The following is a 15,414-nucleotide window of genomic DNA, read 5'->3' on the forward strand; positions in this document are numbered from 1 at the left end:
TTTGTCAGACCTCTTGCAGACTGGAGGAGCAGTTGCAGGGGTCTTTCAAATGGTCTTGACAGGTTTCCTTATTATCGTTCATAGGTAAAGCAATTTTGGAAGAAGAGGAAGTATTCAAAATGTTCATTAGTTTGTGCTGTGTCACCTGGACTTCTTCCAGATAGATGTCCAGAGAGCTAGCCACCCTTTTAAATAGGTCCTGGAATTGTTTGAAATCATCCCCCATATATGCACGACGGTGTCATCTGGGGAAGATGTGACAGGTGGGTAGGTAGTGCCCCTTCCTTGTCTGAGGGTACTTCCCCACTACTTCAGGCAGAATAAACAAACAAATTTATTAACTACAAAGATAGATTTTAAATGATTATAAGTCAAAGCATAACAAGTCAGATTTGGTCAAATGAAATAAAAGCAAAACGCATTCTAAGCTGATCTTAACACTGCCAATGCCCTTACAAACTTAGATGCTTCTCACCACAGGCTGGCTGGTTGCCCTTGATGGTGATGTCTGTAGATGGAGGTGGAAGAGAGAGGAAGAATATGGCAAAGGTCTCTCCCTTTTTTCATGTTCTTTCTTCCCTCTTCGCTTTGCCACCCACCCCTCTTCAGAGTCAGATGAGCATTACCTCATCATAGTCCCTGACTGACGAAGGGAAGGGGGGTGACACTCGAGAGTCCAACAGATCCTTTGTTGCTGCCTAGCCCAGTGTCCTTTGTTCTTGTGGGGCTGGGCTGGGTTTGTCCTATACATGCCCTGATGAGGTGTGAATTGCCCCTCTGCTCTTGGAGAGTTTTGCCGGGCTTGAGGACACATTTTCAGCCTCATAACTATATACCTGAAATTACAACCTATAACATTACTATAACAACAATGCTCAGTGTGTCATGAGCCTTCTGAAGACACCCAACATGACAAACTTTGCACTGGATACCACACAATCATATTATAAGGATGAACATGGGGGTGTAAGGTGTTCCCCCGAGGTACAGAGCATCACAGCGGCTAATGGTGGGCATGAGAGTGTACACGAGAATCTATTTGTCCTTCCTCATCCTCCTCCTCATTGCTCGAAAAGGGTGGAGTGGTGTGTGAGGGAGTCGCAAGGAGATTTGGTGCCAAGGATGGGAGAGTCAGGTGTAGATCTGACTAAGAGAACTTTGTGCCATAGGAACTACTGCGGTGTCTGCATAATCTGCACCAGAGGCTGCATGATCGTCAGAGCTGGGAGCCACAATGTATATGCCAGCACCGTAGGCTGTGCTGGTTTGTGCACTGAGCATGAATTGGGGGTCAAAGAGTGAGCCACAGTCTGCACTGGTGCCGCACTGCTGTATGTTGATCGCATTGGCTGCATCAATGCTGAGGCATGGGGTTTCGATTTCCCCTTAGTGCCTGTGTCCGAGGTGGCTCTTTTAGAGTCCTTACCTCCCGTGTTACCAGCGGTGCCGGATGGTCCTGCTGTCTCGGTGCCTTGAGCGGCTGATGCTGATGCCATTTGTGGAATGGCACTTCTTGGCTATTTCCTGCATTGGGGAGGTAGTTACCCATCTGTTGGACACTTTTTTAGCAGATTGATCAGAAGCCTGGGTGGTGGAGGGACCCTTACCAGAAGCCATGGTTGGTGAAGCTTGTCCAGGTGGGGTCCGGGCTTTGGGCTTAGACGCTGGTCTGAGAGACTTCTCCATGAGAAGGAGTTTTAGTTGTAAGTCTCTAGGCTTTCTTGTTTGGGCAGTTAACTTTTCGCAGTGAGGACACTTCTGTGTTGTGTGTTTCACCTAGGCAGCAAACACAATGAGCACATCTGTCCGAAAGTGGTATGGAGAGCCTCCGGGTAAGGCAATGATTAAAGCCCGGGGAACAGGCTATTCCTGTCAGGGAAGGCTATTGCCCCCAGAGAGGCTGACTATCCTGAAGAATCAACTAAAACCCAGCTTCTAATGAGGAGACTAATAATAATAATTTTTTTTAAAAGAGGCGATGGGGGAAAAAGAAAAATGAATCAACTAACTATCCTAACTAAATAACGGTAGTAAATAGGCTAAAAAGTAAGTAGCGAGGCGCTGCTAAGTGCTCCAACTCAAAGCCAAAGGTGGTAGAGAAAGAACTGAGGGGGTGTTGGTCGCACAACACCAGTTAACTGCCTGAAGTGGTGCGAGATGGGGACCATGCATGTGAGACGCAACCGGGTACTGCTACTACAAGCCTCTGATTATGACTGCAGGGGCGCACAAACACTTAATGTGGAGCACCCACAAGGGACAGCACTCAAAAAAGAACACTGAGTGCAAATTCTACTCCACACACCATGATTTCTAGTTTGGCATCTTCTAATGGAAAATTCATGGATTGAGGGGAAAAGCGCATCATGCAGAGCATCTACTCCCTTGTTCCAACTATCTCCACTCTAATATGACCTTTCTCAAATCTGCAAAGCCACAACCAAATGTTGTTCACATGCAGAAGCTTTCCCAGGAAGGAGAAGTAGATCATGTCACCCTGGTGTTGATCCCTATTTCCATGCATTCTGAACACATGGCCAGTTTTGTTTATACTTGCTCCTTCTGCACTGCACAGTAAAGTGCATCATTTGAAAAAAAGTACAGAACACTTGTCCTGCACAGTATGTCTTCTTTTAAAAAGTGCAGTTTATTCAAGTGAAACATCACTATTGAAACACATTCATATTGCACTGAAATAGATATTCATGCTGTGTTTGTAATGTATATAAGTATAAATATGATATGATGAAATATGTTTTAATGTACTGGAAACAATTTTTTATCTCAGAAGATGGAGAAAGCACTAGAGGAGAGGTTGTTCTTGATTTGATTTTGACTAATAGGGAGGAACTGGTTGAGAATCTGAAACTGGAAGGCAGCTTGGGTGAAAATAATCATGAAATGATGGAGTTCATGATTCTAATGAATAGCAGGAGAGAAAATAAAGAAACAGAATAAAGAATGGATTTCAAGAAGGCAGACTTTAGCATAATCAGGGAGTTGGTAGGTAAGATCCCATGGGAAGCAAGTCTAAGGGAAAAAACAGTTCAAGAGAGTCAGCTGTTTTTCAAAGAGACATTATTATCCCATTGCATAGGAAAGATAGGAAGTATAGAAGAGACCACCCAGAGTTAATCAGGAGATCTTTTGATGTTCTGAAACTCAAAAAAGAATCCTATAAAAAGTGGAAACTAGGTCAAATTACGAAAGAAGAATATTAAAAAAAAAAGCCAACACAAGCATGTAAGGACAAAATTAGAAAGGCCAAGGCATAAAATGAGTTTAAATGAGCTAGAGACATAAAAAAATAACAAGACGACATTCTATAAGTACATTAGAAGAAAGAGGATGACCAAGGCCCATTACTCAATGAGGGGGAAAAGACAATAACAGAACATGTGGAAATGTCAGTACTAAATGATTTTTTTGTTTCAGTTTTCACCAAAAAGTTAGTAGCAATCAGACGTCTAAAAAAGGGAATGCCAATGAAAATGAGGCAGACTCTCAGGCTAACATAGGGAAAGAACAAATTAAAAATTAGATGTCTTCAAGTTGGCAAGGCCTGATTAAATTCATCCTAGAATACTCAAGGAGCTGACTGAGGTCATATCTGACCCATTAGCAATTACTTTCAAAAATTAACAGAAGACAGGAGACATTACAGAGGACTGAAACAGGGAAAATGTAGTGCCAATCTATAAGAAGGGTGAAAAGGACAACCCAGGAAATTACAGAATAATCAGCTGAACTTCAGTACCCGGAGCAAATAATCAAGCAATCAATTTTCAAACACCTAGAAGATAATAAGTAACAGTCAACATAGATTTGTCAAGAACAAATTATGTCAAACCAACCTAACAGCTTTCTTTGACAGAGTAACAAGCCTTCTAGATACAGGGGAAGTGGTAGATGTGGTATACCTTGACTTTTGTAAGGCTTTTGATACCATCTTGTATGATGTTTCTCATAAACAAACTAGGGAAATATAGCCAAGATTGAGCTACTATAAGAGGGTGCATAACTGGCTGGAAAATCATTCCCAGAGAATAGTTATCAGTGGTTCACAGTCAAGCTGGAAGGGCATGTCGAGTGGGGTACCACAGGGATTGGTCCTGGATCCAGTTCTGTTCAATATCTTCATAAATGATTAAGACAATGGCATAGAGAATACACTTATAAAGTTTGTGGATGATACCAAGCTGAGAGGTGTTGCAAGTGTTTTGGAGGACAGGATTAAAATTCAAAATGATCTGGACAAACTGAAGAAATGGTCTGAAGTAAATAGGTTGAAACTCAATATGGACAAATGCCAAGTACTCCTCTCAATAGAGATCAATCAATTGCATACATACAAAATAGGAAATGACTGCTTAGGAAGGAGTACTGCAGAAAGAAATCTGGGAGTCAGAGTGGATCACAAGCTAAATATGAGTCAACAGTATAACACTGCTGCAAAAAAAGCAAACAGCATTCTGGGACGTATCAGTAGGATATTGTAACTAAGACATGAGAAGTAATCCTTCAGCTCTATTCTGCCCTGATAAGTGCTCAATTGGAGTAGTGTGTCCATTTCTAGGCATCACATTCAGGAAAGATGTGGACAAAATCCAGAAGGAATGTACAGGGAGATCTTGGTGGATCAGCAAATTGCCTGGACCACTATCAGTAGCTGGAATATTGATTATCATTCTTATCACCAAAAACAGCCAAGTCTATAGGCCTTAGCATAACTAAACCAGGTAGGGGAGTAGATTTGAGTGACCACAAGAAGGGAGCTTTTCCTTGCATCCTTCCTGATAAGATCTCTGTTGAAATTGCTGAGGAATGTATTTTTAGAAAACAGGAAGCTTATCTATATTTGCCCTCTGGGAAGTGTTTGTCAGGACGCTCAAGCATACAGACTTTGCAAAAACACATCTAATGAGCGATCTGAGGAAACCTCTTGTTTAACCTTTGAAATTGCTTCCTTAAGTTTTTTGATTGATATTTTATTGTCATGCTAACACAATAAATGAGGGTGGAGAAGTTTGGAACAGTTGGATCACTTTGTGGACACATCTTAGGACTTACAGCTGCAGCCATCCGATGGCCAATCTTTTGTCTGCTGTAACACTCAAAAACCATTCCAGCTTCAGTAATTATTGAGGGTTGGGGTGTTTTACTAATCTGTTGCATATGTGTGTCAGTGCTTAAGACTAAATAAAGTGTAGCTTTAAGTAAGAGCACTGTTGTACTGCTTGTGTCAACCATCTATTAGTCAGATGGCTGTGTCCTCATTGATTTATTTCCTGACATCCCCTCATCAAGAGTAAAGTTATCAAGAACTTTGGATTTGGAAAACCCCGGGTAACAGGAGAGCAACAAAAATAATAAAATGTCTAGAAAACCTGACCTAGGAGGGAAGATTGAAAAAATTAGATTTGTTTAGTCTGGAGAAGAGAAGATTGAGGGGGAATATGATAATACAGTGGGTTTCCAAACTTGTTCCACCGTTTGTGCAGGGAAAGCCCCTGGCGGGGGCGCAAGTTTGTTTACCTGCCGCGTCTGCAGGTTCGGCCGATTGTGGCTGCCAGTGGCCACGGTTTGCTGCTCCAAGCCCACGGGAGCTGCTGGAAGTGGCGCGGGTTGAGGGATCGGCTGAACCTGAGGACATGGCAGGTAAAAAAACCGGCGCGGCCCACCAGGGGCTTTTCCTGCACAAGCGGCGGAACAAGTTTGGGAACCATTGTGATAATAGTTTTCAAGTACGTAAAAGGTTGTTACAAGGAGGAGGGTGAGAAATTGTTCTCGCTAACCTCTGAGGATAGGACAAGAAGGAATGGGCTTAAATTGCAACAAGGGAGATTTAGGTTGAAGATTTGGAAAACTTCTGAACTGTCAGGGTACCTAAGCACTGTAACAAATTGCCTAGGGAGGCTGTGGAATCTCCATCATCAGAAGTTTTTAAGAACAGGTAAGACAAACACCTCTGAGGAATGGTCTAGTCATTACTTATTCCTGCCTCAAGTGCAGGGGACTGGACTGACCTACTGAGGTCCCTTCCAGTCCTACACTTCTATGATTCTATGAATGCTATAACCAGAGAAGGACAATGCTTTCCATAAGTGGTTTGAGCATTGGCCTGCTAAACCCAGGGTTGTGAGTTCAATCCTTGAGGGGGCCATTTAGGGATCTGTGGCAAAAATTGGGGATTGGTCCGGCTTCGAGCAGGGGGTTGGACTAGATGACCTCCTGAGGTCCCTTCCAACTCTGATATACTATGATTGGGCAAATAGCATATGATGCAATTTAGATTTCCCCACCTCTTAGAGCTGGAAGTCAAGATTTGACTGCTAGCATCTCTATTAACATTCAAAAATTTCTAGTGCCCTATGATTAACATAGTAGTTTTTGTATATATAAAAGTACGCAACTATTTAAAAATACTTTGTTCTAATTTAACTAAGTGCATAAGAAACATGAACACCATCCAAGTAACAGTAGTAATAATGCTGCGAACATTTTCTGTACAATCATGTTATCATAGTTATTCATACACAATGTTAAAATATAGTTCTGAAAATTCTTTAGGCAACACTACAAACATAAATAAAGACAAAGAAGGTTCTTTGTATTGTAATGGCAACTCTTTTAGTTTATTGGCAATTTTCTATATTATTATGTGTCTTTTAACAATTGTAACTAAATTATATTTATGTCACACTGTATTTTTAGAACTAGAAGTAATATTCTACTATACAGAGCTAATAGGACTACAAATTCTTCACATTATGAAGCAGTAATACTATATTAATACAAGAATAGTATTCTGTTCCAGCTCATTTCTAAATTGTTAGAAAAGGTCAATAGTGCAATTTTTGGTTTTTTGAACTGATAATATACTAATGGATAAAACTGGCATTTTAATCCACTATTCACTGGGTTTGTACTTATGTACTGAACCAGAAAACTGTGATCAATCTACTGTAAGATTTCAGTGTAACCTATTAATTATGAGTGCATGATTTTTAAGTCAATGTATTTTCTATTTAATATCAAATAAACAGTGGACTAGAGTGTATTTAATCTGATCACAACTAAGTGGAAGAGAACTCGTAATAAAACAAAAGAAAAAAAAGTCAAAAGAAAATTGAAGCTCCAAACATAAAATACAAATAGAAGCTATAATTTTAATAAGTTTTTTATTTATTTTTTAGAATTTAAAAAGCTGTGATTTTATTGTTACTCATAAGACGTTATCTCAGATGTCATTTTCTGGTTTGGGTCTCTTACAGTAATGGTCAAAGACTTACAATGGTGAAGTATTTATTCTGTAATAATTCACTAGACATTTTTGTGCCTACCTGAAGACAGATGGAACTGATGATGCTCTCACACCCATGAAAATATAAAACGACTCCAATGACAATCCTGGAGTTACACTCATTTAAAACTCTCACTCAGGCCCAGAAAATGGTCCAGGCTCTCTATATAGAGTGCACAAACTGGGAGGATGCTCTTTGCAGTCTCCAATCCTTGAACACTTATGGCTACAACATGGCCTTCTTTGAGGTATCATTTGATAAAGGAATTTAGGGATCACATAAAATGTAAGCATTAATTAAAATGCAATAAGGAAGCGAAGGGGGAACTGTGGGGCGGGAGTGGGGGAGGATTCTGCCTCATGAGTCACCTACTCAGGGCTATGGCTAAGTGCTCCAAAGCAGCATCTAATTCTGTGTGCTAAGTGCTCTGTCTTCTGCATGTTATGTGAATTATTAATTCCTTTTTACTCCTCCTAAGTATCCCAAAGTAGTATGTAGCAGTGGAAGTGATGTCACCATTAATTAGTTCTACTAATATTTGTCCCTACATCCAATAGCATTCCTTATTATACCTTTCTACACTGAGGGAGCTAACTTCATCTCTTGTATTTAGTATAAAATGGAAAAAGATTCCTAGAAAGTGTCTTTCATTCATTTGATATGAATGTGTAAGATTAGCCTGTTGTAAAAGGACCATTTCTAATTGACTATTAGCTTGCATCTCTCTGACATTATTATTCTTTACCTGGACTGTCACAAGAAGGGCATGTCAAGATGCACTTACACTGTGGCAGCCAGTATCATTTCAGTCCTGCCAGACCAGGTTGCAAACATTCATGTGGAATTTTCTGTTTCCATGCATTCATAAAATGTATTTCAGGTATTTATGGAGGCACCTATCACTTTTGTATCTAAACAGCAAGGCAAAATATTATGGGTCTTAGAGTATCACGGGGAAAAATGGTTATTAACCTTCCATAACTGTTGTTCTTTGAGATGTGTTGCTCATTCCCATTCCATGCTAGGTGAGCATGCACCGTGTGCACTGTTGCCAGAGATTTTCCCCTTATTGGCTTAATTCTTTCAATATAAAAGGCGAGGGCCCGTCTAAATTCCAACACTTGAAGCCAACATTCCTCAGCAGACTTATGAGGTTTTGGGAAGAAGACAGGTAGAAAAATGACCTGGTTATTGTAGAATTGTGACACCACCTTTGGTAGAAAGGTTCGATAGGGATGCAATTGTACCTTGTCCTTGAAGAACACCATGTAAGGAGGTGACAATGTAAGGGCTTTGATTTCAGAAACCCTTTTGGCCAAGGTGATAGCCACCAGGAAGGTGACCTTCCAGGAGAGAAGCAGTAGGGAGCACGATGCTAACGACTCAAAGGGGGCGTCTGTGAGTCTTGACAGGACAAGGTTTAAGTCCTAAGGGGGGTTGGCTCGCAAACTTGAGAAACTGAACCATCAACTCGTGAGAAAATACCGTTCATTGGAGGGTGGAAGGCTGACATGGCTTCAAATGAACCTTAAAAGATGCAAGAGCCAGACCTTGCTGCTTTAGGTGAGACAGATAGTCCAACATAGGCTGCAGGGAAGATCAGAATGGAGAGAGATTCTATTCCAGGGCCCAACAACAGAAACATTTCCACTGGACCAAGTAGGTAGCCTTGGTGAAAGCTTTCTATTGCTTAGCAAGACCTGTTGAACCTGATTTGAGCAGGCCAGTTCCTTGGAGTTCAGCCACGCAGCATCCATGCCATCAGGAACAGGTAGGCAAGGTTTGGGTGAAGCAACCTGCCTTGGTCTTCTGAGATCAAGTCTGGGCAGAAAGGGAGCGTGAGTGGGGTTGCCACCGAGAGGCCCAGAAGTATGCCAAACCAATGGTGGTGTGCTATTAGGATAACCCTCAAGCTTGCCCAATTTGATTTTTAGGAGAACCTTGTGAACCCAGGTGATTGGAGGAAAGGTGTACAGTAGATGGTCTGCTCACTATAGCAGGAAGGCATTGGAGCAAGAGCTGTGCAGCAAGCAGAACTAATGGCATTTCCTGTTCTGCTTGGTGGTGAAGAGGTCCACCTGAGAAGGCCTCCATCTCTGGAAGATGACACTGTGACCTCCGGGTGAAGAGACCACTTGTGGTGAGAGGAAAAGATTCCGCTGAGGTGATCTGCCAGTACGTTTCAGGCTCCCGGGGAGATGCATCGCCTCAAGCTGAATGGTATGTTTCAAGCAGAAGTCCCACATCCAGAAGACAGCACAAGGCTGAAGATCAAGCTGCTCCCTGCTTGTTGGTGTAAAACATGGATGCAGTGTTGTCTGTCAAGACCTGCACCACTTGGTCTGAGATGTGGGGAAGTAACACTTGGCAAGCTAAGCGTACCGCCCTGAGTTACCTGACATTTATATGTAGGAAGAGCTCTTCTTGGACTAGAGCCCTGGGTCCTGAGGTTGCAGAGGTGGGCTCCACACCCTATGTCTGATGTGTCCAAGACTAAAGTGACCGAGAGTTAAGGGTAAAGTTAAGTAAGAGTAAGAGAGTTAAGTAAAGGGTACCCTCTTCATTACCGATCCTTGGTCTTTCCACCAGGTCATGGAAGTTAGGACTGGAAGTGGGACTGTGAGCACTGAATCTAAATGGTGCTTACTTAGGGAGCCGACTGACGCCAGCCACATCTAGAGAGGGCTGAAGTGCATACTGTACTAGCAGGTTTGGGACGAGTCAGGCACTTCCCTGATGAACTCTATCCTCTGAACCAGAACCAGAGTTGACTTTTCCTTGTTTATCAGCAGGCCCAGTGCCTGGAATGTGGCCCAGACTGTACTTATGCTGTGCTGTACCTGAGCCATGACCAACCTTTGATCACCTTGGAGCTTGAGGAAGACTGATATACTACTACTGCCATACACTTTGTGCTGCCATGGGGCTGCCGATAGGTCAAAGGGAAGACCGGTGAATTGATAGCAGCACTGACCCACTACAAACCTGAAAAATTCTGTGGCCATGGAAGATAGAAAATAAGATGTGAAAATAAACGTCCTTTAAGTTGAGGGCAGCGTACCAGTTTCCTGGATCCAGGGAGGAAATAATGGGAGACCAAGGAGACCATACAGAACCTTAGTTAACTGAAATATCTGTTGAGATGATGCAGGTCCATGATAGGCTGTAGACCCCCTTTGGTATTTGGAAACACTGGGAGTAAAACCCCTTCCTTCTCAAGTCTCGGGGACCTTCCTTTATGGCCCCCACACATAGGAGGGATTGCACCTCCTGGGCAACTAGTTGCTCGTGAGAAGAGTCCCTGAGGAGGGACTGGGTTGGGAGGGAGGGGTGGACACAAACTGTAGGATGTAACCGACTGTTACAGTACTGAAGACCCAATGGTCCAATGTTATACACGACCACGTTGTGCTGAAGGGTAACAAGACGGTCCAAAAACAAAAGAGGGGCCGGATCCAGAGCTGAGACTGGTATAATGCCATTTGGCACACCTTCAAAAGGCCTGGTTGGCCCTACCAGGATATCTATGAGAGCTCAATTGGGAGACGGAAGTGGACGGGAGGGGTTGGCAATGCTTGTAACCTTTTGCTTTTCTTTTGTGGGGCTCCTGTCTGGGAGGTGCCACAAATTTGGAAGGCTGGTGAGATTTAAAGTGCTTTCGGGATGCTGACAGCATATCAATTCCTAAGATCAGCAGGGCAGCCCTCGTGTCCTTGATGCAGTGAAGCTTTGAGTCTCTGCTCCGAAAACAGGGAGGAGTCTTCAAAGAGTAGATCCTGTTGAACCTTATGAGGGAGGTCCAAGGACTGAAGCCATGAACAATGCCTCATGGTGATTGCAGACACCATAGTCCTTGAGCTAAGTCTGCTGCATCCAGAGCCTCCTGGAGGGAGGTCCTGGCCACAATCTTGCTCTTCTCCAAGACTGCTATGAACTCCTGTCTCGACTCCTGCAGGAGTGATTCCCTAAATTTGGACAATGAGTACTATAGATTAAAATCATATCTCCCTAGCAAAGCCTGCTCTTTGGAAATATGTAACTGGAGGCTGCCTATTGAATAAACTTTCTGCCCCAAAAGGTCTAGTCTTTTGGCATTTTTATTCTTAGGGCTGGCACTCAAATAACCCTGCCTGTGCCGCTCATTTCCTGCTGACACTACCAAGGACTCCCAGGTACATAGTATTTCTTCTCTGCCCTCTTTGAGATGTGGGGCAGAGAAGACCGGGTTTGCCACAGCGTTTTGACTGGCCTCATCACCATTTCATTGATGGGCAAAACCACTTTGGAGGGGCAGCTGCCTCCAGGATGTTGATCAGGCTGTGTGCTGACTCCTTAAGCTCCTTAATCTCCAGACCCGGGTTCACAGTGACTCTTTTAAGGTGGTCTTGGTGGGTCCTGATATTGTCCCGAAGGAGTAACTTACTGTGTCCTGCCACAGCTTCAGCTGCAAATTATGAAGAAGGGGGAGCTCCCTCCTCCTCCTCTGCCTCCACTACGTCCATTGGGATCAGTATCAGAATCAGGGTCCGGTGCCAAGCAGCTAGGGCTGGTAGTGCATCTCTCTGAAGCCACTGAGTGTGAGCAGTGGGAAGGGGGTGCTGGTACCAGCGAATACTCCTGGGGTTCCAATATGGCCACTGCATTGGCCCTTGGCCTGCTTGCCATCTGCCAGCCAGAGGACCAGTACCAAAAGTCTGGTGGGTACTGGTGGAAGATTTTGGTGGGGCAAAGGATTTCCTTTGGATACAAAGGAGATTCTTCCTGTGGCGACCATAGTGAAGCAGAACCCACTTCTGCCACTAGGCGGTCCCAGCAGTCTGGGGATCAGTGGCAGGTCAGTAATGATTGCGCCAGGATCATGGAAGGCTGCTCCTAGGGGGTGCCAAGGTGGTCAGTCCCGGGAAGGAGCTCTGTGCTTCCTGCTCTCCCCTGTTCCCAGATGCCTTGACTGCTGGTGGTCCCTGCAGGGTTGGCGGAATAAGGAGAGACAGCAGGTCCTTTACTGTCTGGAACGCCTCCAGTGTCGAAGGACGCCTAGCACAGCAGCTGCTTCCAGTAGTCAGCGGTAGGTCCCAAGCTGGACTCAGTGCTCTAGTCCATTCCCCACTTATCCCTCTTCTGCACAAGAGAGCACCCTCTCTCGGTGTTTGTTATGCTTCTTCCTCAGCATCAGAGATGGAGAACAGTGCCAGGAAGCCAGTGGAGCACTCTGACGAACGTTGAAGTGCTTGGGACCGATTTAGAATGGCTTGGTTCCGAAAATTGTCTGACGGCCACCTCCAGGAGAATGGCCTTCAGTCAAATGTCCCTGTCTTTTCTAGTGTGAGGTCTGAAGTCCCTGCAGATCTGGCACTTATCTTTATTATAAGATTCCTCCAGACACTTTAGACACTTATTGTGTGGGTCACTCACTGGCATCGGCTTGTCGCAAGAGGTACATGTCTTGAAGCCTGAGGCATGCCCAGTCCCTGGGGTGAAAAGTCCCTCAATGACAGGGACAACTATTTACATGACTATATATGCTAACTCTAAAAACAATATACACTAACTACAGTAACTACATTAAGAATAAACTGAGAAAGTTCAAACAACTGGAAAGAGACCTTGCCACAGCAAGAAGTATCATTCCAGTAATCATCATGGGTGGTAAGAAGGAACCGAGAGGGTGTGCGACTGGCGGAGCCCCTTGTATCGGCGCATTGTCACATGACTCCAGAGGGTGCTAGAGATGGCCCTATGGAAACCATTAAGGGAAAACTCTCCGGCAACAGAGCACACGGTGTGCACACAACTAACATAGAATGGACATGAGCAAGCACTTAAAGAAGAAACTCAAAATTTGACAGTCAGGTAACAAGGGCATGAATGGAAACTATTAGTGCATACTGCAGGGAAAACAGACCCCTCATTTTTCATTAATGATAATATTTGGTCTTAAACACTCTCTGCAAGTTTAAAGACTAAAAACATGTTACCATGGCATTTGTGTATGAGAAATTTTGTCCACAATATATAAAGCAAGAAAAAGTGAAAGCTAACTAGTTACCTTAACTTTTCCTGCATTTTCCTCAGCTTCCTTTTTTTCTTCAAATTCAAAGGCTACCGTCATCCGTTGCTGTCGCTGCTCCTCCCATAAAGTAGGGTTAAAGCTATCGCTGTCTGACTGGAAATCTACAGTTAAAATTCAGGTAATGTCTTAGTAAAACTGCTTTGTAACAGAATGTGTAATTAGTGCACCAAACAAAACAAATGAAATGTAGTTTAAACTCTAAACGACAAAAATGTATGTTGTGCTGAGGCCTGCACCTTGGGTTTCACACTTAAATCATCCAAAGGGTGTGAAAAGTGACAAAAATTTATCATAACCTATAAACAAGTTGCATAATTTTTAATGTAATAAGGTGAAGTTGAAAGGGGTGGTGCAAACTGGTTGTGTTTGAACTAAAAATTGTCAATTAAGAGATTTCAAGACTCCTAGTGAGGTCACAGGATTGCTTTAGCAGAAGGTTAAGATGTATCCCATCTTACTGTAGTTTAGGTCAGAACAGGGAAGATGGGAAAGTGGTGGAAACTCACTAGATGAGTGCCTCCTGCTACCAGATCTATGAAAGAGCACTGGCCATCCTCCTGTCTAATGTAAGTATCAGACCAAATTCTGCCTTTCATTGGCCTCAGGCAACCCTAATGAAGTGAATTCAGGGGGTTTACACAATGTGTCAGAAGGCACGATTCTGATACTCCCCACCCCAAATAAAGAAAAGGGAGAACAAATCTCATTCTCAATCCAGAATCCAGAAAATGACTTAGATTTAACATACAAAAAGAGCCTGTTTAGAATCTTTCAGTATGACTAAATATGTACTGCCTTGTATACACTGTTTGTTATATAAACAACTGTAGCCATTCTCATCCACAGAACCATGGTTTCAATATTTAAAAATAAACTCCCCACTTTCTCACCAGGATTTAAATAAGCATTATAAACACGTTTTTGCTTTTGGAATAAATTGCTGACAGTATTTTACCTTCATCTCCGCGGGGTTGCTGGGGAAACATGTAGTTAGTCAGTACTCTTTGCTTTGTTTCTGGATGAGCCTCAGTTTGCAGAGGGATAAGGGCCTTGGACTATAAAGAAAAAAAGAAAGATTGTTTATAAGAATTCCAAGAAAATCAGATTTTATGATCTGATAAATAGAAAATATAAAAGAGAAAGTAAGAATTGGGTCCTTGGTCTAAATAAAATTGTTCTTGCAGTTGCTGACTGAAAAAACATATTATTCTGATGGGGAATTTTTTTCTTCGATTCCTCACTCTTATTACATGTATAACATTCCTCCTGATTTTAGTAGGAATATTTCCAGTGTAAGGAAAACAGAGTCTGACACACTGTAGTAACTGAGTGAAATGAGAAGCAGAGGAGGGCGGGAAGGGGAACAGTGTAAGCACTGTGTGTCTGATTCTAATCTTATTCACGGTTGGGTAAATCAGGAGTAATTCCACTGAAGGCAGTAGAGTTACACTGGTATAAAACTGGTGCAAGTGACTAGAGATTGTGTTCTAAGTATTCAGTGAGTATTATGATGATACTGGTATATTTTAATTAAATTAATGCAAATTAATCTGTGATCTCTTGTAGAGAAGTCCAATAGGTTGAAGAAAATAATGTGTCCTTAAAAGAATATCAGCTCTCAGTTGGTGTGCAAGCTAGATGGGCTCTAAAGCAGGCACTCAATTGTCCACATTAACTTTTCATTTTATTTTGGGGTGATATTTCTATGTTTGTAAGGGGTCACATTCTACTGATCAGTTTTTGACAGGTAGGAATAGGAAGGAGAAGAGAGAGAAGGCTCTAGTTTACTGCATTGACGTCCACTCATTGTTTCCCGCCCTCCTCCCATCAGTTTGTTTGTTTGCTTGCTTGCTTTTTACATTCAGATATATATAGATGTCATTTAAAATTCTGAAAATTAGCGATATAAGTATAAATAACGTTAAGAATGAGTAAAATTACTTGGTATAAACAATAAATCTCCTTATTTGATTAAATTTGTTCTTATGGTGAGCAAAATGTCTTGCTGAACTATTACTTATTAAACATGAGTCAGCAATA

The 15,414-nt window shown here is 42.6% G+C and overlaps 1 protein-coding gene across 4 annotated transcripts in view; it reads right to left on the reverse strand.

The window, feature by feature from the left end:
* Positions 1-15,414, reverse strand: part of LRRC7 (leucine rich repeat containing 7) — a 380,755-nt gene that overhangs the window by 65,170 nt on the left and 300,171 nt on the right. For all 4 annotated transcript variants that reach the window (XM_043490855.1, XM_043490857.1, XM_043490856.1 and 1 more), the window contains exons 15-16: positions 14,330-14,429; positions 13,351-13,475 (exon numbers count right to left, since the gene is read on the reverse strand). In XM_043490855.1, the coding sequence (XP_043346790.1) occupies positions 13,351-13,475; positions 14,330-14,429 (225 nt within the window). The remainder of the gene's footprint in view (positions 1-13,350; positions 13,476-14,329; positions 14,430-15,414) is intronic.

Source organism: Dermochelys coriacea, chromosome 8 (assembly GCF_009764565.3).
Source record: "Dermochelys coriacea isolate rDerCor1 chromosome 8, rDerCor1.pri.v4, whole genome shotgun sequence".
Lineage (NCBI taxonomy): Eukaryota > Metazoa > Chordata > Testudines > Dermochelyidae > Dermochelys > Dermochelys coriacea.